We start from the raw sequence: 23639 nt of genomic DNA on the forward strand, positions 1-23639 counted from the left end.
GCAGATGAGGGTTTCACAGTGACACAAGAAAATACTCTGCAGACTTCCCACAACTACAGTGAACGTGCTTCCAGGCATTTCTACAAATGTGGTATCTGCACACCACAGTGAGGCTTCTATGGTACCGACAGAAATATATTTTCCAAGCAAGTAAGCCTAGGAGTTGTACTTTTTCCTAGAACATCAAGGGGCAGGCTAGCCACCCTCCAAGATACCTGCCCCTAGTAAGACAGAAACCCCTAGTAAATTCCAGCATTGTTTATTGGGCACAAGTGTTGAACATGGGTAGCATCATACTGCCCCATTTCCATAGTAACCAATTGGCTTAGTAACATGCTACAAATTGCTGCTTCCAGGTGTGTGAATTAGTAAGCTAAATTCAAAAGGAGAATTGGCTTTTCCAAACAGTAAGATAAAAACACTTTGTATCAAAGTTGTGACTTAAAAAATACAAAAGCTAAACCCACAGGTGTAGAGGAAAAATGGCAATCCTCAGAGCTGCCCTGAAATGTCAGTCTTGAAACTTGCATAAATTGTTTAAGCAGGCAGCTCCTGGAGAGGCCAGCACCCATTAGGGAAATGAACGTAGTGGGAGCCTGCCCTCTTCCATTCAGGTGGCCTTCATACAGTCTCTGGTATATTTGGGTCCAGCCCCAGGCTGGGCCCCATGAAGGGAAGCATGGAGAGAGGCACTGAGGAAGGATAGGGCCAAGCCCTTCAGCCAGAGACAATGAGGAATCATGGCCCTACCTGGCATTTCCAAGCTTTGGCAGCTCTCAGAAGGTGCTTCCTGACTGCCCAGCCCCTGCTGTGGCCAAGTAGTGGGTCTCAAGCCGAGCCTTTGGTCACTGTGGACTGGATACTACTCCAAGCCCTTATTTCCAATTCTCAGCATCCAGGAGAGAGAGAGGAGAGAGAGAGAGCTGATACCATGGCCTCAGATTGGGGGTTGAGGGGTAGGAAGGTTGGCTTGGACCTTGGGATGAGCTGTTAACCCCCTCAGAGCTGGGACCCAGCACACAGAAGCCAGAATGAGATACAGACAGAGCGTGGATGTGTTGTCACTATACAGAAAGGTTGGTGGGTACAAGTCAAGACTGGCTGACTGCTAAGACAGCATGGACTGCTGTACGGCCTTCTGCAGAGACTGCCGGGTCACAAGCAGGCGCACCACCTCCTCCGAGCGTTTGGTGAGCCGCTTCCGAGCCTGGTCATGCGTGACCATGGTCATGTCCCAGCCGTTCACCTGACCCAAGGAGAGAACACAGGATATCTCAGCTCTTTGCCCTCTAGAAAAGTGGTTCTCAACCTGTGGGTCGTAATCCCTTTGAAGGGTGTTAACCTTTTCACAGGGATTGCCTAAGACTGTAATGTACATCAGATATTACATTACAATTAATAACAGCAGCAATAGCAACAAAAATAATTTTATGGTTGGGGGGGTCACTACAACATGAGGAACTGTATTAAAGGGTTGCAGCATTAGGAAGGTTGAGAATCACTGCTCTAGAATCTGGAAACAGGGTTTTGAGGGACCAAGGCTACCCAAGCAGACTCCAAGCTCATATCCCCTAACATAGAGATGCCCAGCATTCTAGCAGCATACCAAACCTGCTTCCTTAGGGGCATTAATAGCATGGCTTCAGAAACCCATTTCGATGAACCGCCCCTCTGGGAAGTTAGCCCCCAACCCCAAGTGCTTCAGCTCCTCTCACACAAACCTCGTTTTCCTCCTTTGGAACAACCATACCTGCATGATCTTGTCTCCAATCTGCAGCCCAGCAATTTCAGCAGGGCCTCCCTCAGATACTCGTGTGACGTAAATGCCCTGGAAAGAAGCAACCCAGGTAAAGCCCTGTGATCACTGGATTGTCCTTTATCCATATAACCCAGCATGACATACTCTCAGAAACACCTCTGTCCCTGTGCCCACCTTTCCCACCACAGCTGGCATGGACTGTACCCATGACAGCCAGGGGGCAGGGTAGCTGCCCCTGGGGTGTTCCAGGCTGCTGATGGCCACCTCCTGCTCCTCCAGGCTGTCTCAGCATGCTTCCCACTTAATCCCACCAGATCATTCAGGATTGCCTAAGGAAAAACAGTCTGATCTTTCCACACAAGCCCAGGAAGAAAAATCTGCCACCTCAGGCTTCTGTGCCCCGTGGGGACATCTGAGACCTTAGTCTCCCTCACCTTGTCTGTTTTATCTTCCGAGAAGGGATTCTGGGAAGGATCCTGGTCAATCCCACCTCCAATACTGAAGCCCAGGATTAAGTTCTCACCTTGACGCAACTTATGAATTTCAACTCTTTGCTGGTAAAAGAAAAAGCAAGTTGTGGGTAATGGGTAGATGGGTGGGGGAAGACCTGATCTCTGTGTCCAGCAGCAACCACAGGCTGCTGGGTCAACTTAGAACTATGCCAAGGGGTCAGAGTTGAGGGCCTTCTGCTGAAATCCAACAGGTTACCTGCCGGGAAGTTGATGGTTGGGTCTTAACCCCTACACACAGCCCTTCGCCTGCAACTTTCCCCACTCATTTCCCATCCTTAACCAATAACGTATTCAGGGCCTATCCTGGCCCATGGAACAGAGGGAACTGTGGCTACTATAAGAAAGACACCTATCTTTCTGGAGAGGGACCACCCAGAACAGGAAAGTTAAGCTCTGAGAGTGCAGATGCCTGCTGAGGCAGCTCAGATTGCTGGCTGCTGAGCAAGCCCTACAGAGATTATGACAGCCTGGGGGTGCATGGGAGAAGCAGGGAAGAAATCTGCCCAGAAAGAAGAGAAGGGCTTCCTGGCCAAGGAGACTGGTGTGCACAGAGCAGAACTCAGGACCAGGAGGTGAGATGGGATGAAGGATGAAACTGTGGGTGTAGGCCTAGTCATATCTCCCCAGTCCTTAGGTCCTAATCTTACGCGGTATAAGAGACACTATTCTAGGGCTTTCTCAGCATGCTCTGGGGTTGGGGTCTCCAACTGTGCAGGTTCCTTTGACAGCCCTCAGAAAGCATCCTCCAGCTACCTACCAGAGCTTACCCCAAAAGTTGAGGATTTTAACATGAAAAAGTAGGGATGGCTTTCTGATCTTAGGAAGGCTTCAACAGAGGAAGGATCATTTGCACACAGCCTTGAGAAATGACCTGTACCACCTGACCTTGATCTTGAACCTACTGGAACTCAAAAAGGAGGTAGGAGTAGGGCAAGGCATTGATGCTAGAATGATCATTTGAGTGGTAGGTAGGAGAATGGATTTCTCATGGGTGGGATATGGAGACCTGAAGACATGAGCTACTTATAAGTGCTGATCCACAGACAAGGACTGATCATGAGCAAATGGAAGAGTGCACCCTGTCATCTATCCAAATCAGCAGTTCTCAACCTGTGGGTCATGATCCTGTTGGGGCAACCAATCCTTTCGAGGTCACCTAAGATCATCAGAAGACACAGGTATTTACATTACAATTCATAACAGCAGCAAAATTACAGTTATAAAGTAGCTGTTGGGGGTTCACCACATTATGAGGAACTGACTAAAGAGTCACAGCATTAGGAAGGTTGAGAACCAGTCTAGATGAACATAACCCTCACTCAGTTGGGGACCCAGGAATAAGTGCAATGTCAGTAGTTAGGAGTGTCAGGAACCATCTGCACAGATTTCCAGAAGGTAGATCTCTGGGGCCAGAGTTCAGGGGAGGAGACAAAATGGCTGTAACAGAATCAGGGTAAAACTGGGAGGGAAGCATCTCCACCCCATAAGTAATCCAGGACTCGGGAAAGAGGCCAGATCTGCCTGCTTATGCTCAGGCATGCACCTGGCATTAGGATTGGAGGACTGTGGACTTACAGCTTTGAAAAAGACTCTGACTGGCCTGACAAGATGGAAGAGGATGATGCCTAAGGCCCATTCACCTGGAGCTTCCTGCCTGAAAGTGTAAGTTCCAGATCTATTCCCACAAACACCTCCTTGCATGCCCATCAGCAAGGTCCAAAAGGAGACGAGGCCCTGTGACGAAGCCCTGTGACTAACTTAAGGGAGAAGTCAGGCAGTCAAGCGGTTCTTCCTAGGTTCTCACTCGCACCCTCTCTTTTTCAAATAGGATCAAGCCCTAACTCCTTTCTGGAGCAGCTAGGGAGAGTTCCTAGAAAAACCAGTCCGCTGCAATTGGAGTGCAAACCAGGAAGCTGTCCATTGATTGGCCCAGCAATATTTCCTTCTACCCAGCTCTAATCTCACCCTCCCAGGGCACCTTCATCAGTGGCTTTGATGCCCCAACCCTCTTGACTTTGAGAGCTCTCCAGCACACCGTCAAACATGGCCCATCCCTATAGCTCCTGAGTTAGGACTTTGGGGCCAAGAGAACATATTGATTCACACCTGTAACTCCAACACCTGGAAGTCTAAACCGGAAGTACTGCCAGAAGTTCAAGGCCAACTAGGGCTTAAGAGTGAGGCCATGACTGGGCTCTTCCAGAAAAGCTTCCTTTATGGCTGGGCATAAAGGCTTCTCTGAGGTGGAATTCAGCATATCCGCCTCTGCCCTCAGGGTTGGACTGCAGGCCCTATCAGACCCTGACCTTCGTGCTTAGAGCAACCATCCCCCTTTCCTTTGCCTAGTCAAATGCAACTGATAGAAGACAAACTCAGAAGGCGACCCTGGAAAGATCTAGAACATCGAGTCATGCACAAGAACACACACTTTGAACCAAGGGGCTGAGTATCCTGAAAAGTTAAGAAAATCAAGTTTAGCTCTCGAGGGGCCGGTCCCCAGAACGAGGCCAATTGAGAAATGGGAAGGGGCTGCTAGGACAAACTCTGGCCAGTCCCACCCCCTAAATCTATGGCTAGGCGGCGGCGGCGGCAGTGTGGCGGCTGGAGCAGAGGAAACGCTTCCTCATTCCAAAGGGTACGACTCACTCACCGACGTCGGCGCCCGCCCCCCGCGGCCGCCCAGCTGGGGACACGGAGGCCCAGGGCTGGGGAGTTTTCTAACACTCCCACGGACCAGCCTTTCGCCTCCATCCTTCCAGTCCGCGCCTGCTAAACGGTATCCACCCAGCGGCGGCAGTGCACGGGATCTGGCCTCTGCTCTGGGTCTCGGGAGGCTCGTAGGTCCCAGCCACCTCTCCTGGCCAGGGAAGGCTGCAGCACTGCTAAACAGAAACGGCAACTGAAGCTCCGGCCACCGGAATGCGCGCAAGAGCCCCGACTACTATACTTTCTTCGCCTATCTAGATGTCAGTTTGCCGCTCTGCGAAATGGGGTGAGCCAAGACGAGAAGGAGCTCGCACGAGCGCACTCACCACTACGGCGGTGACTGGCTGGCCCGGGATGTAGGACATTTCGACTCCAATCTGACGAGCCGTCTGCGCCCGGAGAGACCCGCAGCGAGAATGCCCGCGGCCGCGCCCTCCCTGGTTAACAAAGGGCAGCCCTGCTCGGCCCGCCCCCTCATGAATACTTAACAAGTCTTCAGCCAATCATCAGCCGGAGCGCTGTTGAGCTTTCGGGAGTCCCAGGACTTGCGTGCTGAAGTGGGGCGGGAGGAGAGCGTGCCCGAGGCGCAAAGCGTGGGAGGGCGGAGCGGAGTCTGTGCGCCTGCGCAGCCTGAGCCCTCCCAGCAGCCTCCAGCACAACATGGCGCCGTGGAACGTCCCGCTCTCTCCTGTCTGAGGGAACACGAGGGACTGTGTGCCGCTGTGTCCCAGGTAACTCGGCGAGCCTTTCGGGTGTGTGCGGGTGTGCGGCTGTCCCGGGCCGGCCCGAGCCTCGGCCTCGGCGGCCCGTGGAGGTCAGAGGCCCAGGCGCGGTGTCGGAGGTCCCAGGGGAAGAAGGCGCCGCGCGCCCAACTCGCCGGGCTGCGGGCGCCACTTGTAACTTGGTTTCCTCCGCAGTTCCGCGCTGAGTCCACGAGAAGGCAGAAGCGGAGCCCCGGCGGGCGCGATGGCCGCGGTGGTGGCCAAACGGGAAGGGCCGCCGTTCATCAGCGAAGCAGCCGTACGAGGCAACGCCGCGGTCCTTGATTACTGCCGGACCTCAGTGTCAGCGCTGTCGGGGGCCACAGCCGGCATCCTCGGCCTCACCGGCCTCTACGGCTTCATCTTCTACCTGCTTGCCTCCGTCCTGCTCTCCCTGCTCCTAATTCTCAAAGCGGGAAGGAGGTGGAACAAATATTTTAAGTCACGGAGACCTCTCTTTACAGGAGGCCTCATCGGAGGCCTCTTCACCTACGTCCTCTTCTGGACGTTCCTCTATGGCATGGTGCACGTCTACTGAAATGAGGGCAGGGGTGACTTAAAAAAGAGAAAAGATTGGCAGGACTCTTGCCAGCAGTTAACACCGTGTAGACTTACTTAGTTTTTAAATTGTTTGAATTCGCTGCTTGTTCTGTACTGTTATAATTTATATCTGAAGACAGAGAGCCTGTAATATTCTTCAGATTAAATGAAGTGTGACACTTTGTTGAGTTCTTTCCTACCTTGATGCTTACCATGCTTTGAATTCGCCAAGATTTGCTCCCTGGAGAGCAGGCCCTAGGCCATAGCCTGTAATTTTCTTGGATTTGCACCTAGTAAATCCAAAGGTACCTCTAGGGCTTACGTGAGGAGAGAACATAGCATTGACATCTGAAGGACTGATGACAGTTCGTGTTACTAAGCATTCTCTATGTGCAGTCACTGTAATGTGTACTTTTTGCATTGGGTATGTTTTAATTCTAACAACTGTGGAGACGGTACTGTTAAACGTCTGCTGATGAAGAGCCTGAGGCCCAGAGAGGTTAGATGTCTCTACCTCGGGTGGCTCCATCTGGGAAGAGGCAGAGCCAGAATCCAGTTACAAGTCTGTGTGCTTGTGCTGTATTAGATGAAAGTACCTTCCTAGCATCGTTACCCACCTACCACTGCTGTCGATTATGAATGGAATCAGTTAAGTTCCAGTTATCTGGTCACAGCTAGTTATCTTTCCTGTAAGGAGAAGAAAATAAAACTGCAAGCTATTTTTCTAGAATGTACCCTATGGCGATTAAATAGGTTATTGGACATTTAATCAAATGAGTTTTTCGAGTGTAATGCCTCTGACTATTATCTTCATTCCTAACCATTCCTTTTGAAGGAGGATTTTAGAATGAAATACATATTTAACTGAAAAAATATATACTTGTGTAGACTTGTAGTGAACATGTTGCACATAGAATTCATAGTCTAACTGGGGACAACATTGGCATTACCTGATTTTAGGGATTATATTAGATGCCATGAAAGGATACACAGAAGCACTAAGCCTAGACTAGGTTTGGAAATGGAGTAAAGGAAGAAATAACATTGTCTGAGACTGAAAGGTTAAATAACAGCTGAATAGAATGAATGGAGGGGCTACTTTGAGAAAAGAGCATGTGGAAGAGACACAAGGTAGGAAGGATGACAGCCTTTTTTAGGTCATGAGGTAGTCCTGACCATATTATAAAAGTTGGCCTTGATTCTGGAGTACTTAGAGGAAGTTTTTGGAAATTTTAGCAATGTGAATTGGCTTTTGTTTTTAAGAAAGGGATAATGAAAGATTGAATTCAAGACCTCTTTTCCTAGACTGTAGATGGTCTGTACCCACCAAGTAATGGCCCAAGCACCAAGCCCTAAATCCTGTTTCAGGTTCTGGGCCACATGCTTGCATCTCATTCCAAGAAGCTGAGGTTACAGCTTTACTTTCCTGTCCCAAAGAGCCCTCTCCTGAAGATCCTGACATGCATGTTTCAGGGCTCATTCCTGATGGATTCCTGATTTGACTTAATGACTTTCCTGTTGAACAGTAAATTTGTTACAAATGTTTGCTGCCATTAAACTATGCAATAACTTCTTTCATATTCCTATCAGTTTTGAGCAGATTTAATATTCATAGGACAGAGGATAAGTTAATTTTAAGTACTTACCAGCATTTATCCAATGAGTACTAGTTTTATCACTGTCTTCCCTAGTCTGTTTTTTATTACTCATAATTATGTAGGTATACGCATTTGCATCTTAGTGGGTATGTGTTCATGAGTGTGGTTTCCCACAGCAGCCAGAGTTGTCATCTCCCTTGGAGCTGGAGTTAAATTTGTGCTAGGAACAGAACTCAGGTCCTCTGGAAGAGCAGCAAGTGCTCTTAAACCTCTTTATCATCTCTTTTCTTATCTTTTAGCATCTATTCATTTCAAGAGTCTCCTTGGAGCAGGCAAGATGGCTCAGCAGGTAAAGGTGTCTGCTGGCAAGCCTGCTGACCTGAATTCAGTCTTCAGGAACCACACTGTCAAAGGGAAGAACGAACTCTGATCTTCACAAGCATAGTGAGGCACGTGTACACACAGACACACACAAATAAGTGTAATTTTAAAACAATGTTCCCATACTTTGATTTGACTCTCTTTATGACAAGAAAGGTAATACATGTGTTATTGCTTTTATCTGCCTCTTTGTTTAACCTTACATTATTCCCCTATAGGGGTAACAAGAGGAAAAAAAAGACACATCTAAAACTGATGACTTCTATTATTTTAGAACTAAGTAAGTATCCAAAAATTACATATGTTAGACAGGTCACAGAAAGTGCCTGGCCCGCTTGACTTTTTATGTTGGCTAAAGTAAGAGTCACTGTCTATCAGAAAAGTGCTGTCCCTTGTAGGGTGTGGGTAAAACTTAAGTGGAGCCCTGTTCAGATCTGAAAGACACTGTAATTAGGGACTGAGTCCCCAACTCAAGCACCTGGAGCAAGGCATGTTCCAGCTCTATGATGGCCTCCCCACTGAGAGGAACAACTGATGGAAACGGAGAGCAAAGGCAGCTATGACAGGAACAGTAGTTTGTGATTCCATGGCTAATCCCCAGGTCACGTTGATAGCACCCAGTATATTAGTTGGCCCACATCATGATGCTCCCAAAGGTATGAAATAACTTTTAGGACGATCTTAGATGGCCCAGATTAGGCTAGGGACTGACACACATAGGTCAAGGAAAAAAGTGTTTCCCCAAAGTTTAGGAAATCAAGTACCTGACTCAATTCCTGAATTAGAAGCCTGGACTACAGAGGAAAACTCTGAGAGGTTTTGGTTTTGGTTTGTTTTTAATTTAGGCAACTGGTTTCCATAAGATGGATGAGCTGCCTTATATCAAGGTAATGCAGAAGGCAAGAAGTTGGGGGAAGGGGACACAAGACAGCTTTGGCAGAATGGGCATCTCTGTGAGAAGTTGTAATGCGATCCCTGGCTTTCTAAGTTTGGGGCCTCCTAAAATGATCCAAGGGTCAACGTAGCTAATTTTGCTGGCCTAAAAGGAACAACAGGTTAACGGATCTGTTGGCCAGTGAAGCGTGGAGCATAATGAAGACCAATAAAAGAACACTTTACACTGTCCATGTAGTAATAATCCTTCCTGGTTTTTTCCACATCGAAGCACCTGGGATTCCCTTCCTTGCCTGTCACCTAGGCAGGCAACTCCTAACCTTTCAGATTTAAACTACCACTCTCTTGAGTACACTTACTCCAGCTGTTCCAGGTTAAAACTGCCCCCAGCACCCTATTTAGTTCATGATGACAAGTGTGACCACCCACCAGGCTGGAAGCATTGAGGGCAAGGACCATGTATGCTGCTCACCAGTGTCAGGACACAGAACATGAACTTGGTACTTACTGACAATAACTAGCAAAGGCACTTTCATTCTGATACAAAATGAGTTGTCTGACTGTCCCTAAGCCATTTCAGAAGAGTAGGAAGAAGAGCCAGGCCAAGCTCTAAACTGCCATGACCCTTGGCCCTCTTGTTTGCTCCTAAACTTGAAAGGAACCTGCTGGGGGTTGCTTTAACAAGGAAGTCAGCTACCTAAGTGGATTACCCAGGCTTTCACTTTCAGAAAGCAGAATGGCTTGGTGATATCCTCCAGATAACCGAAGGCTGCATCCCTTGGAAGAGGTCCTGCTCTGGACACCACTCCCTACTGCCCCAGTGGCAACAACTCTTCCCCCTCCACCATTGTTTTTTGTTTGTTTGTTTGTTTTTTAACTTATTTTTGGGTTTTCCAGACAGCATCTCTACATAGCCCTGGCTATCCTGGAACTCACTATGTAGACCAGGCTGGCCTCAACCCAGAGAGATCCGCCTGCTCTGCCTCTCCAGTGCTAAGATTAAAGGTGTGCCTTACCATGCCGGGCTGATTGCATGTATGTCTGTACCAGTTCGTGCCTAGTACACACCAAAGCCAGAACAGAGTGTCTGATTCCCTTGGAACTAGAATTACAGGTGATTGTGAGCCATCCAGTGAGTGCTAGGAATTGAACTGTGTTTTCTGAAAGGGCAGCCAGTGCTCTTAACACTGAGCCCTCTCTTCAGCCCTCCACCCCTTTTTTCAGGTTGAAATTCCTGAGCTCAGGTGGCCTACGCCATATGCTGGGTCTACAGGTGAGCAAAACCCAGTTACCAGGCCCCTTCTGATCACCACCTGTAAGGGCCCACAGAAGGATATTCACTGTCCCTGGCATGGGGTGGGGGAGCTTCTAGAGAGGAGCTCCTAGCATTGAAAGAAGCACCTAGACAGTGCCTGGGACTACCTCAAGGCAGAACTTAACCCTTAATAAGAGCTCTGGGTTCCTCACCTTGGATTTCTCCAGATACTCCTCCATAGGATAGGAGAGAATGAACCCGCTAGCTCCCCAGCCTTGCATTTAAATGTGTCCCAAGTCTTTCTGACAGGAAATTTGGCCTTACAAGAATAAATCATTTCCTGAGGGAGTGGCCAGGTAGCCAGATGGACCTTCAGAAAAATATAGGAGAGTGAAAGAAAGGGATTTTTTTTTTTTTTTTTTTTTCCTCTGTATAACAGCCCTACCTGTCCTGGAACTAGTTGTGTAGACCAGAGACCAGGCTGGCCTCAAACTCACTGGAGATCTGCCTACACTACCTCCCGAGTGCTGGGATTAAAGGTGAATGCCACCACTGCCCAGGAGAAAGGGATGACTTTTAAAAAAAAAAGGGGGGGGGTCTCACTGTATAGCCCTCCCTGACATAGAACTAATAGAATTAGCTCCATTAAGCTTGCTGGCCTCAAACTCATCTGCCTCCCAAGGGCTGGGATTAGAGTTGTTCACCACCATACCTGACTACTTCTGTGCTTGTAAATCTTTACATTTTGAATTAGATTAGGTATTACCTCATCAAAATGTTTGGATTTAAATAAACCAAGCATATTGCTGTCTTCCAAATGAAGGTGGAAGCCAGGTATAGTGGCACACACCTTTAGTCCCAGCATACAAGAGGCAGGCAGGTCTGTGTGAGGCCAGCCTGGTCTACATAGAGTTTCTAGAGTTTCAGGGTAGCCAGGACTACATAGAGACCCCTCTAGCTACAAAAAAAAAAAAAAAAAAAAAAAAAAAACTGGGAGAGAGGGACCCTCTTGGCCTCAAGGCAGCATGTGTAAATCTGACCTGGTACTCTGTCAGCCACCCAAGCTGAAGCTGGCATTAACAATGTGCTTGCAAATCACTTTGAGATCCTGGAGAAACTCTTACATGGGTATTAGGGAGAGGCTTGCAACCTTGCATTTTTGTCAGGCTCTATGGAGAGTGGGTGCTAGTCAATGGACTCCACTCTGAGCTCCGTGGAATGAAATGCAGCAGGGAAGGAACTGGACACGAATCAGGAACAACTTTTCAGGGAAAGTCATCCTTTATCTCATTAGCACTTCAAGGCTGAGCTTCTGAGAGCAGGAACTCTCCCATCCCCCATATAGCAAGAGCTGAACCATACAGACTAGTCCATCTCTCACCTGGGCAAGTCGGTTTCCCAGTGGGTGAAGGCTAGAATGGGCTAATGGCTTACCAATCTTCCCTCCCAAATCTTACCTAGGAGCTCCTGGAGTTTGCTCTCCCCTTAAGTCTTTTCCAGGTGCCTCCTTGGCCACCTTTAAATTTTACATCTGGGGGTGGGGCTAAAAGTCCCCTGGATGTCCTCAAACATCCAGCTTTTTCTGAGCAACCATCTTTCTCTCTGCAGAGACTTGTCAGGAGTCTTGGCTAGAGGCTGGAGGAAGGCCAGGCTGTCTGGGCTGCCTGATGACCCTGGAGAGAGGTACATGTGTGTGCCCCTCAACCCTAGGGCCAGGTCAGCATCTCATCTCATTCAAGCTTCTCAGGACTAAAGTGCAGCATGCACCCATAAATGTGTACTGCCTGTATGCATAAGTGTGTGTCCGGCTGGGTTCAGACACAGGCACTGAAGCCCCTGCCCCTTCCTTGGGAGCCTGCCCAGGGGTCTCTTTTCTGCATCTGAGCCACTGGCCAACAGGCAACAGGAGGCTCCCCTCCACACAACAACAAAATGCAGCAGGATCCCATGGAAGCCGAATGGGGTTGAGGGGCCTCTTCCCAGAAGCCCCATCCTGAGCAAGCACCAAGAGGTCTCTTCCCAGGTCAGAGCTGTGGTCTGTCCTGGCCCCATCATCTTTGAATCTGTTCTCTGCCAAGAGCTCTGACTGCATCTTCAGTCTTCACTGTTTGCAAGATCTGTGGCTGCTTCACATTCACCATGGCTTTCTCCAGGAGGCCAGACCTTGGGGGAGGGGTGCACACAGGGCAGAGAGAGGGCTGTCAGGAACTCTTGCGGGCATGGCCTTTCTGAAGCAGAGTACATAGCAGTCGCAGCCTCTCTCTGGCAGTGAGCAGGCAGGCACAGCCGAGGAGAAAGAAATGCTGTCCTAGCTGCAGCTCAGATGATGTTCACACTGGGGACTGGGAAGCACGGTATCTCCCGCAGCAATAGGAGGCTGCGCTAGACAAGCAAGGTGGACCTGCAGGTAAGGGGGCTCAGGTGGGTGACCAGGCAGTGACAGCTCAGGAAATGGCCTGACTTAGGATCCGTCTGGTCCCCCTGCTACAGCCCACAGCGTCTGCCTTTCCTTAGTCTGCTCCATCCAAGGGAATTTCTCAGCTCAGCCCACGCTGACCCAGCTCCCAGCAGGAGGCTACCCAACTTTAACCAGGAGTGAAGACTGAGAGAAAGACCACCCTAAACCAAGGCGCACCCTCTGGAGTAAATCCCAAGTAGTGTCCCATGTGTCGTCCTACCCCCATCCCTCTTCCCTGTGTCCCCCCCCACACCAGCTGTTCCACAGCCCCTTACCTGGCAGGCTCAAAGAGCTGGCAGCTGTCATTCTGCTTCCTGCCACTCTGGGCCAGCTCTTGCAGCTGCTCATCCTGCTGAACCCCTTCCCTTGGCTTGTCCTCTGGCAGCTCCTCCTCGATCTGGTTGGCCTCAAGCTCAACATTGGCTTCCTCCTCCTGGCCCCTGGGTAAGACATGGCCACAACCTTCGTGGGGCACTGACAGAGAATTGAACTCCCAGCTGGACCATACTCTTTCCTCCAGCAGAGCAGCCTGAGGCCAGGTAGCAATGTACCAGCTGGGTTACCCAGACAAATCATACAGGTCCACACCCACAGTCCAGGTTGCTGGGGCTGAGGAAGTATATGCTGCCTGACCCAATTCCTCATTCTGGTCCCAGTTCCTCCAAAATGCCTTCTTCAAGGACAAAGCCAGAACACTTTTCCCTTCCTGTCACCCCAGACCCAGCACCCTCCCATGCTGTGTTCTGTGTTCCAATGCTAAATGCACACACACACACACACATGCACACACACTTTCCAAGTCCAAGCCGGTATTCTCATCTCGAAGATGGAGAAACTGTGGCTCAAGGAGCCATGAGGCTTGTCTAAAACCATACAGTAAGATAAATTCTGTAAACATCTTATTCCATGTGACCTGGGGAGATGTCTTCTTCCTCAGACCTTCTGAACCAAGTCCAATCTTGTGAAGCAGGTACATACAGTCAACGACGCACCCGGGGCCACACAGATGAGGCTCTAGGCAGGAGCTGAGGTGCTCCTTGGGACTGGGGAAGGAAGATTAACATACCTCACTCTCTCAAACTTCTTGTCTCGGTAAAACTCGCTCTTTCTGATGAGGTAGATAAGTACCAAGTCGCAGAAGAAAGCCCCCTGCAAAAGAGTTCCAATCTTTGACTCATAATCCTAGCTTCATAATCTTGGAGCCTGCAACAGGCAGGAGCAGGACATCACCTGATCATGCAGAAACAGCCCAGAAAGGGGTGATGAACAGGGCCCAAAGCCACTCTGGTAGACACAGTTCAGATCTGGACATGCTACCTAACACCATGGATCAAGCTCCCCTCACTACCCTGACCACACGTAACTTGGCTAAGAATCTATAGCCTGCCAGGTTTGCACTGGGGTGCCAGGAGGATGTGGAGCACAGAGACCTGGGGACTCCCTGTGCTGCAGGAAACAAGTGGATTGTGATATAATGAGAACAGGATTGGGAGCAGGTGGGAAATAGTATTCACTCAGCCTGGGGAGCTGAACTTAGGCCTGGAATTGCATTGAAAATGGAGAAGCAGGCTTGTCATCACCAGTAAGATGCCCAGGGCTCGTGGGGGATGAGCAAAAGGTGGGGCTGAGAACCAGTGTGTCTGAGAATGCTTTGGAGACATAGGTCCTAGTGACACTGGCAGTTGTGATGCTTTGTAGAGAGCCCTGTGACAGTGTAAGATGGGCTGTTGGGCATCTTAACCTGGACAACAAGGATGCTACAACTGTGGTAAGGAAAAGACAGGAAGCCTGGGCAGACCTAGTTTGAGGCCTGCTGGGGTGGACTAATCAATCACCCCAACACAGGCTTCAGATCAGAGCATGTTGTATGTAATTCCTGTCTGCTCCAGCAGAGGGCAACTCTACCCATAGTGCAGGGATAGAGGTGTTGCTCCTGAAGGCAGAGGAGGGCCTACAGTGTCTTTCCCAGACTCCAGAAATGCCATTTATCAATTCCTCGCTCCTACTTCTTCCCTCAGCCTTCACCACCACCTTTTGCTGTATCATTCCCTTCCTTTCACAGCTGTGTCCCCAGACTTCCAAACTTTACCCACATTGTATGAGAGCTATGAATGCACATAGCCAGGATCCCTAAACACTCCACTTGGGAACCACTGTTTAGTTTTGTTTTTTGAGATTGTGTTTCTCTGTGTAGCCCTGGCTGTCCTGGAACTTGATCAGTAGACCAGGCTAGCCTCAAACTAAGAGATCCACCTGCCTCTGCTTCCCTAGTGCTAGGATTAATGGTGTGTACCACCACCATTGTTAGTGATCACTCTTAATCCCGTCAAGCCAGGCTTCTCAGTCCCAATGCAAAGTCTATCCTGAGTCCTGATGGAATCTTCTAGTGGCAGGTTGATGTGCCCAGGCAGAGGAGGGAAGTGGCCCCCGGAAGCCTTGGCAGGGAACGTGCTGTGTTGGCATGAGCCCCCAACAAAGACTCCCACACTTAACCTCCTCCCAGAAGTACCAAGGGTATGACAGACATTTGCAGGGAGCCCTTCCCTACACTCCAGCTGTCTCCTACCAAGGAAGCCACTATGGGTGGCTAAATACCCACCCCACAGGGTTATGAGACTATCTCTGCTGCCTCTCAGCCGTTCAAATTCAGTTCTCAGATGGAGACCACTTTTTAGCAACACAGCTGTGGGGAGGACCCACTGAATAACCAATCAGGAATTCACTTAAAACATACTGCACAGGATACCCACAAAGCAAAGAAGACCCCGGCTCCAAATGTCAACTGTGTTCAGATTGGCAAAGCATAATTGCCAGACCCATTGCCAGACCCAGAATCTCAGATTCCAGCCCACACCAGGACTAGAGGATGATCTACCTGTGTCACACTCCACTCAAGCTCACAGTCAGAGCTACATACAGTCAGTGTCCTGGGAGGGGGTGTGCTGGCAGGGTGTGAAGTCACCCTTGCCCCTGTGACCTCACAGGCCCTCCTGTGTTCTGGGCTCAGCATGTTCCTCCCAGGCAGTTAGTTACCTCCCTTTCCCTAGAAAGCCAGCAAGGCAGGGGAGGTACTCACAGCACCCATGAGCGCCAGCCCAGAACCTATGTTGATGACTGTAGGAATGATGTTGAATTTTCCTGCCTGTGAAGCAGAAACAGCCAGGTGAGTAAGGCAGAGTGGACAGCCAGATCCCCCTGACCCAGCAGCCACCAGGCACTGGAATGGAAAGCAGGTCTGCATACCTTGCCATTAACTATCACATCAAAGCGGATGCCATAGGCTTTCATCAGGTCACGAAACTCTACCCCATTGGAGTCTCGGTAATACCTGGCAAACCTGGGGAGACAGGGCCCGGGGGATGCTCATCTGCCTTACCTTTCTCCATTGCAGCACAAAGTGGCTGCTTTGGAGAATTCTCAGCAATCCAGGGTCCTAGAGCAGCTCTAGAATAGTGTGCAGACCCACTCACTGAGACATGCTCAGTACAAACCCCTGTAGCACCAGAACACTGGTGGACTTGACCCAGCAGAGGATACAGAGCAGAGCCATCAGGTAGCACAAAAACAATAGTTACCTGAAGTTGTACCCAGAGGAGATGGATTTTGTGTGCCTGTTGTCCAGACGGTTGAAATAATAGTGTGGGTCACATTCAGAGGCAGCTTTATCAAGGTCACAGTCCCATTCGATATGGATTCCTATCACACCACCCTTGATACAAGAAACAGGGTGAATGCTGGAGCTGTCTGGGTGGGTGGCCCTCTAGGAGAGCCAGACAAGTTGGCCAGAGGTCAGCTAACTAGACTGGTCTGACCACCCTTTATGCACAAATCAACATGTGTCCATGGGGTCCCTTTCAACTGTTTCTGATGGTGTCCTGGAGTCAGAGGAAGGTGCCAAGTCAGCCCCACTCACTTATCCCCACTGAGTGCCTGATAGAGCCAGGCCATTTGTCACCACTAATTCTGAAAATAGTGAGCTCATGGGGACAGGTGACTCTGCAGGATCCCCCTGGACCGAATGTCCCCCACCCCCACCTCTCACTGCAGAGCCCAGGTTCCCAGGGAGAGCTCCCTGACCATACACCACACACCTTCAGTGCTATGTCCTGGAAGTCGGCCCCTGCCCAGCGGACAATGGACCCCAGTCGGAAGATAGGACAGTAGAGATTCTTGGGGCTGAAGTGACAGGTTTTCAGGAAATTTTTGTTGTTTGTTTCTAGCACATTAGCTCTAAGAGGAAGCCATGACAGGAGGGTAAGAAATTTTGTTGCTGGGCCAGACCCAGGAAGCAATGGGCCTTTCAGCAGATGTGACCTCTTCCCCAGCTTGTATCATATTCCGCTCAAGAACAGAGACCACCCCCAAGCAGAGAAAAGGGCACCCCTGTTCATTCATGTATGTATACACACCATGCACAGCTTGAGCATGGTCACAGGGAGGGCCCTCAGCCCACCTCCCCATCCAGTAGCCAAGCCCCACCTACTTGGAGAAGTTGAACTTGGGGAAGCGAATGAAGTTCTTTATGAAAATGGTGAAGCCTTCAGCATCCTTCAGGAGGGGATCCCTGAAAACCAGGCCAGGGCAGCCTGAGCAAGGAGACCTGCCCCTGCCCTCTATGGCTCCCCTAGACCTATGGAGTAGGTAGGCCTCTGGCCTCAGGTGGGACCCATTGTATAAGACTGCGTAGGCAACTCCTCTGGGACCACAGGCCACAGCCACTCACGTTGGCATGGACTTTGTCTCCACTGGGCACCAAGCAAAGATCTCACAGGTGCCCCGGGTAGAGTTCCCTGCCCGCAGACAACGACCAGTTTTCAGTCCTGCAGAGGGACAGGGACAATGCCATGGACCCTCCTGTCCAGGTTTCTTTGCCCTGCTCCAGCCCCGGCCACTCCACATCCTCACCATGTCCAGCTACAACAGACTCCCCAGCATGGCAGTCAGTGTCCTCAGAACACTCGCCATCAGGTATGCCTTCCCGCTGCAAGGAGAGAAAAGGATCTGCGAGAGGTCCCCCAGCTCAGGACTAGGTCCCATCAGAGATAGAAGAGGGCTTCTTCCCTGGCCTGAGGCCACATGCCCTTGGAAAATCTATTTCTCAGACTGGCAAAGTGACTTGGTAGGTAAAAGCATCTACCATGAAAGCCTGGCAACCTATTATTCCCTGGAAACCATAGTAAAAGGAGAAACCAACTCCTGAAAATTGTTCTCCGACCTCCACACACATGCCATGGTATGCACATATGCACATGCACACACGCACATACACATGCACATACACATGCAAGCAGGCACTAATCATACATGAAAATGTAAAACTTAAAACAAATTAAGAAAACCCATCTCTCCCCCATATTACATGACACCATGCAGCATTTATACAGTATTTTGGTACTTTTGGAGCAAACCAAAATACAGGAGGACTGTCACCATGCCTGGGGGATTTCCAACCCCTCCCCAAAACACATGCCAAATCAAACCTCAGCACAGATGCCCTGCCGCTGGTTAGGAGTCACGATCAGGTTGGTGACCACGAAGAAAACGTTCTCCCCCTGAGGAGCCAGACAGAGTTTGAGGAATCTCCTCCTGGCCTCTTGGGAAGAGTCAGCCAGGTGAGAGTGGACCTCTATATGGGGTTGGAAACAATGGGGACCACAAAGCTGGTGGTCATTGTCCATCCGTCTGATGAGCCTACACTTTCCAAGTGGAAATCCTTTGGTGGGTCACCCCAAGCACTGTCACCCCATAATTCTGTCCCAACCTCAGCCTGGTTCTACATCAGAGCAGCTATGAACAAGCTGGGGAGCTATTCCCAGGGGCACTGTTCCAGGGGACTCTGGGCCCCGTGTAGTCTCAACAGACACATAGATCACTGAGAAACTGAGAACCAGGCCTGATGCAGAAAATGACCTAGACAGGGCTTCTGTCTATATTCTGAGCCAGAGAGACAACTGATGGAGTTGCCTGGTACTTCCTGTGTGACCCACCCCAAGCCATACCTCACCAGCCCAGGCCCCAGGTGGTGATCTGACCTGAGATGGGATGACAAAGTCTGCTACATCCCAGAGCCGTTCCCCAAGCATAGTGGTATTGGTATATGCCACACCCTTGACTTTGGTGACCACAGCACTCTGCAGGGAAGTGTCAATATCCTGATAACTCTTCTTTATCAGAAACACCCATCTGTAGAAATATGACCAACAGGTGGGCGTCAGTCACTGGCTGCCCAGGTCCAGCTGGCATGAAAACCACAGTAAGTCCTAGGTGGATGTGAGTGAGAGAGCTCAGGGTTCACCTGTCCCAAGAGCATGGGTGATACTGCACTAAAGATGCTAAAGCAGGAAGATAGACAGTTGAAGGCCATCCTTAGCTACAGGATGAGACACTACCTTTTAAATAAAATCTGAGGCTGGAGAGTTGGCTTAGTGGTTAAGAGCACTTCTTGCACTTGCAGAGGGTCCCATTTCCACTCCAGGCACCCTCTCGGTAGCCCACAACCATTTGTAACTACAGTCTCAATTCTGACCTCCTCAAGGACAGGGACCAGGCACACATTTGGTGCTCAGACATACATGCAGGCAAAACATTCATACACATAAAACAATACTAAAAAAGAAAGAAATTGTCAGGTGTGTGGCATGCTCCTTTAATCCCAGCACTTGAGAGGCAGAAACAGGCAGACCTCTGATTTCAAGGCTATCGTGGTCTACAGAGTGAGTTCCAGGACAGTCAGGGCTACACAGAGAAACCTTGACTTGAAAAACAAAACAAAATACCAAAGGTAGGGAAGAGAAGAAGTAAAAGAAATCCAAGGGAAAGATAAGCCAGTAGAGGGTTTGCCTAGCATGTATAAGGCCTTGTGTTTTGCACCAAAAACAAGTAAATTAAAAATAATGAGTCAGGTTGTGGTTGAGCACACCCTTAATCTCAGCGCTCAAAAGGCAGAGACAGGTAGATCTCTGTGAGTTCGAGGCCAGCCTGGTCTACAGAGCTTGTTCCAGGACAGCTAGGGCTTATACACAGAGAAATCCTGTCTCGGTAAAAATAAATAAATAAAAATAAATAAATAAATGATGGCCCTTGTCAAATGCTAAGCACAGAGCAAAAGCTCCATGCACAGAACCTCTGTAGGTAGCTATCATCCAGCTTAACCTGTCTTGATGAAGCTGAGGAAACCAGTCAAAAAAGGAAGAAGCCAGCGCCTTGAGTCATGCAGTGAGCGGCAGGGCAGGCAGGCTCTCTCCAGGGAACCAGGGAAGTGTCAACCAACATGTGTCCACTTCCTCATTTCTGGGGCAGAGGTAGGGGAGCCTAGACCCTAAGCTATCACATTTTCAAGGAACCCTGAGAAACGTGATTCTTGAGCAAGCCTTCCATTTTAGCAGAAAAAAAAAAAATGCCAGGCTTTGTCCAATCCAAAAGAGTAAGCAAATATTCAACATTTGTTTATTCATTTCATACCTATTCCCAAATGAAGTGTCACCAGTCCCTCCCATCACAGCATCCCCAGACTGCAGAGAGATAGAAATAGACACTGAGCAAATGACCATCTTAATTGGCTATGGGAATGCCAGGGAGGGACAGAGAACAGGAGTCATTGGAGCACCCAAACCTGAACAAGGAGTGGTACCACCAAGTAGGGAAGGAAAAACTATGGTGGCTGAGGTAGGACACTGCCTTGGTGCTAAAATCCAGGAAATGCTAACAATGCTGCTATTATCCACGCCATTAATCCCAGCACTCGGGAGGAAGAGGCAGACAGATCTCTTAGCTTGAAGCCAGCCTTCTCTACAAAGTTCCAGGACAGCTAGGGCTGTACAGAAAAACCCTGTCTCCAAAAACCAAAACGAAATTAAAAAAAAAAAAATGCAGCCATTAGCAGGCAGTAAGGCTAGGACTGCCTTCCCAGGAACAATAATTGCACACTGTTTAATGTGGGAAAGAGTGAATTGCCCCTGTTCTCAGTGGCTGCCTCTCTCTACCTGTGCCCTCCTCTCTTCCTAGGGAGCAAAGGAAGGCTCTGACCAAGGTCTAGTTGTTAAGCTTCCTTCAAGCTGCTCCTGGGCTGGTGGACCCACATCCTGCTAGGTGAAATGGCAACAAGGAGACAGTAGAGCAGCTAGACATTGGAGAGACTGTCCTGCCTGTGTTACCCGTGAGCTAACCCTGAGTTCCAGAACATGCCAGTCTGATGAGCTGGCCCAACCAAGAGTAAGCCAGGGATGCTTTGTGCTTATAAATAACCTGCTGGGTGCCTGCGCCAGCTGTCAAGCCAGAGCCCAGGAAGGCCTCTGGGGGCAGCTGAGCCCAGAGTCCTGACATTGCTGCCTCCTGGCCATGGCTGTAACACCGGGCACTCTAGTCCCGGGAGAAGAGGCTCCCACAAATAGCTTCAAACCAGGTACCCAGTTGCCCCCTCCCACGTTTTACACGGCATAGACCTTCCCACCCTTACATCCAAGGACCCTTAAGGACCTACTCCCCAAGGCCCCCGTGTCTACACCTTCCCCCTCCCCATCCCCCTGAAAAAGTGCCCCGAGTACTCACATGAGCAAGTACAACAGGATAGTGAGCTGCAGCACCCGGTAGAGTAGCCCCACCTTCTTGCTCTTGGCGACCACGAACTTTGCGGTCTTGTAGTCGAACAGCGACAGGGCGAACCCCTTCCAGGCCGCCTGACCCATGCCTCCGGCTCACTCTGCCCGCCGCTACCTCCCGCCGCCCCGCGGCCAACCGAGCACTCTGCTCTGCCGCAGTCTCGGACGCGCGGCTCCGAAGGGCGTGAGCCGATGGGCGGGCGCACAGACCCGGGCCCGAGCTCCGGGCGGCCAGGAGGACTACGCCGCCGCCGGGAGCTGTACTGCGGCAAGCGCCCAGCCCAGCCCAGCCCGTGGCCACTGACACGGTGACACCACCGGGCTGTGCCTCCGGCCACTGGCCTGCAAGGACACGCGCACGAGTGCGGAGGCGAGGAAGGAGGGAAGGTGCTTTCCAAGGCGTCTCTCCCGCCCCTACCTCCTCCCACCGGACTCGCTCAAGGGGAGTTGGGTGGGGAAACAGAGGCAGGATCCGGGAGGGACCCAGAGCGCAGGAAGTTTAGGAAGAGGGATAGATACAGCCACTAGTAATGACTGGTTTCCCGAGTGCCCTGGCCTCGCTGCTCATACTGTCAGACAGGCTTGCAGGTCCCGGGCGCCTGTCTGCTGCCATCAAAGGGACGACTGCAGGATCTAACTCCTACAAGTATCTGGGCCAGCGATCCCAGTCAGGTACTATGGGGTAGGAAGAGCCCGGGCACTAAGGCTTGGGACCCTAAAATATGCCTAGAGACAATAGTTCCCAAAGAAAAAGACGGGTTCAATGCCATCTTCTGAGACTGAACCAAACAGGGAGAAGAGGTCCCTGGAGCTGAGCTTTGGAACTGGTGTGGACTGGGGTAAGCTGTCTGTGGTGAAGGCCTGTATGATGAGAGGCTTCCGGTGGCATGGGTCTATATGCTGTAAGGGGCTGTGTGGTGAGAAATTACTGTGCTGTGTGTGCACTGTGGGGCTGTGCATGGTGAGGAGTTGTGTGTATACTGAGGGGCTGTGCGGGGTGAGGGGCAGTGTGGTGGTGGGCTGTGTATGTCCTGAGGCGTTGGGTGTGGTGAGGGTCCGTGTGCCAAGGTTGAGAGGCTGTGCACACTGTTTCCCTCACCTGCATCTGAGCATCCCACCCCTGCTCCTCTCCTGGCCCTGGTCCTGGCTCTCTTGCTCAGTGGGAAGCTCACTCTCTGAAACTACAGATTCTAGAGGTTGGAGGAAATGCTGAAGCCCACCAGGTGTGATCTCTAAAAGATGAAAGTCTCAGGGAAAGCCAGGCAGTGGTAATGCATGCCTTTAGTCCCAGTGCTTAGGAGGCAGAGGCAGGCAGGTCTCTGAGTTTGAGGCCAGACTGGTCTACAGAGTGAGTTCCAGCACAGACAGGGCTGATTACGCAGAGAAGCCCTGTCTCAAAAAAATGATCTGCAACTGAATGGAATGACTATTTAAAAAGAGAGGGGGGCAAACTAGAGAGAATAAATTAAAATAAAAAAGGACAAATTCCTGGGCTTTGCCCTTGCATTTCCCATTTATTCTAGGAAACATAGAGATCTGCATTTTGTTCTTAAAGTGTCATTTGGAAACCATGCATTGCTATAACGTCAAGCTCAACCCAACCAGTTCCTAAAAAAGGCTTATTTTCATACACCTAAAGTAACCCCCATGCCATTCCAATCACCTCATCCCATGGCCCCAACTTAGACCTGCAGAGCACTTTTTCTGTTCTTGTTTTTGGAGACAGGCTTTCTCTGTGTAGCCCTGGATGTCCTGGAACTCTCTCTATAGGCCAGGCTGGCCTTTAACTCAGAGATTTGCCTGCCTCTGCCTCCCAGGTGCTGAGATTAAAGGTGTGCGCCACTATGCTAGATTATCTTCAATGCACTTTTTTTAAAAAATACTTTATTTAATTTTATTGTATGTATGGTAGTGTGAAGGTGTCATATCCCCTGAACTGGAGTTACAGAGCTGCCTTGTGGGTACTGAGAATTGAACCTGGATCCTCTGGAAGAGCAGCCAGTGCTCTTAACCTCTGGGCCATCCCTCCAGCCCAACAGAGCACTTTCAATACCTGGGATGATGTCACTAATTTGTTTACTGTGCCCCCCCCACCAAGACCAGAAGCTCCAAGAGGTTGGGGGCCCTTCTTTGAATAATCCCATGTCCCAGGCCCAATGACATGCCTGCCATGTGCTA

The 23639-nt window shown here is 50.2% G+C and overlaps 3 protein-coding genes across 3 annotated transcripts; 1 reads left to right on the plus strand and 2 right to left on the minus strand.

Annotated features, from left to right (window-relative positions):
- Window positions 1-243: 243 nt before the first annotated feature.
- Window positions 244-5463, minus strand: Tax1bp3 (Tax1 binding protein 3). The gene is made up of 4 exons (XM_051180054.1): window positions 5304-5463; window positions 2194-2313; window positions 1751-1828; window positions 244-1246 (listed from the first exon to the last, which is right to left on the minus strand). Exons 1-4 carry the CDS (start codon window positions 5340-5342, stop codon window positions 1109-1111), a joined length of 375 nt encoding a protein of 124 aa, XP_051036011.1. The 5' UTR covers window positions 5343-5463; the 3' UTR covers window positions 244-1108.
- Window positions 5464-5631: 168 nt separating this feature from the next.
- Window positions 5632-6309, plus strand: Emc6 (ER membrane protein complex subunit 6). The gene is made up of 2 exons (XM_051180055.1): window positions 5632-5708; window positions 5895-6309. The coding sequence occupies exon 2, from the start codon at window positions 5944-5946 to the stop codon at window positions 6274-6276; it is 333 nt and encodes a 110-aa protein (XP_051036012.1). The 5' UTR covers window positions 5632-5708; window positions 5895-5943; the 3' UTR covers window positions 6277-6309.
- A 6032-nt stretch (window positions 6310-12341) lies between these two features.
- P2rx5 (purinergic receptor P2X 5) lies at window positions 12342-21603 on the minus strand. The gene is made up of 13 exons (XM_051180063.1): window positions 21412-21603; window positions 18897-19047; window positions 18345-18416; window positions 17770-17845; window positions 17588-17684; window positions 17348-17428; window positions 16956-17094; window positions 16440-16573; window positions 16108-16201; window positions 15941-16006; window positions 13931-14013; window positions 13140-13304; window positions 12342-12569 (listed from the first exon to the last, which is right to left on the minus strand). The coding sequence occupies exons 1-13, from the start codon at window positions 21546-21548 to the stop codon at window positions 12458-12460; spliced, it is 1407 nt and encodes a 468-aa protein (XP_051036020.1). The 5' UTR covers window positions 21549-21603; the 3' UTR covers window positions 12342-12457.
- Between the last annotated feature and the right edge of the window lie 2036 nt (window positions 21604-23639).

The sequence above is a fragment of the Phodopus roborovskii genome, unplaced genomic scaffold (assembly GCF_943737965.1).
Source record: "Phodopus roborovskii unplaced genomic scaffold, PHOROB, whole genome shotgun sequence".
NCBI lineage: Eukaryota > Metazoa > Chordata > Mammalia > Rodentia > Cricetidae > Phodopus > Phodopus roborovskii.

Excerpts from the sequence above, each read along its gene's own strand:
- Emc6 (XM_051180055.1), top strand. The coding sequence starts at position 5,944 with ATGGCCGCGGTGGTGGCCAAACGGGAAGGGCCGCCGTTCATCAGCGAA.
- P2rx5 (XM_051180063.1), bottom strand. The coding sequence starts at position 21,548 with ATGGGTCAGGCGGCCTGGAAGGGGTTCGCCCTGTCGCTGTTCGACTAC. Across the intron at positions 16,574-16,955 it reads TCCAGGACATAGCACTGAAG|GGTGGTGTGATAGGAATCCA; the intron begins GTGTGTGGTGTA and ends TCTTGTATCAAG. Across the intron at positions 16,007-16,107 it reads ATGTGATAGTTAATGGCAAG|GCAGGAAAATTCAACATCAT; the intron begins GTATGCAGACCT and ends TCTGCTTCACAG.
- Tax1bp3 (XM_051180054.1), bottom strand. The coding sequence starts at position 5,342 with ATGTCCTACATCCCGGGCCAGCCAGTCACCGCCGTAGTG. Across the intron at positions 2,314-5,303 it reads AGCCAGTCACCGCCGTAGTG|CAAAGAGTTGAAATTCATAA; the intron begins GTGAGTGCGCTC and ends TTCTTTTACCAG. Across the intron at positions 1,247-1,750 it reads TTGGAGACAAGATCATGCAG|GTGAACGGCTGGGACATGAC; the intron begins GTATGGTTGTTC and ends TCCTTGGGTCAG.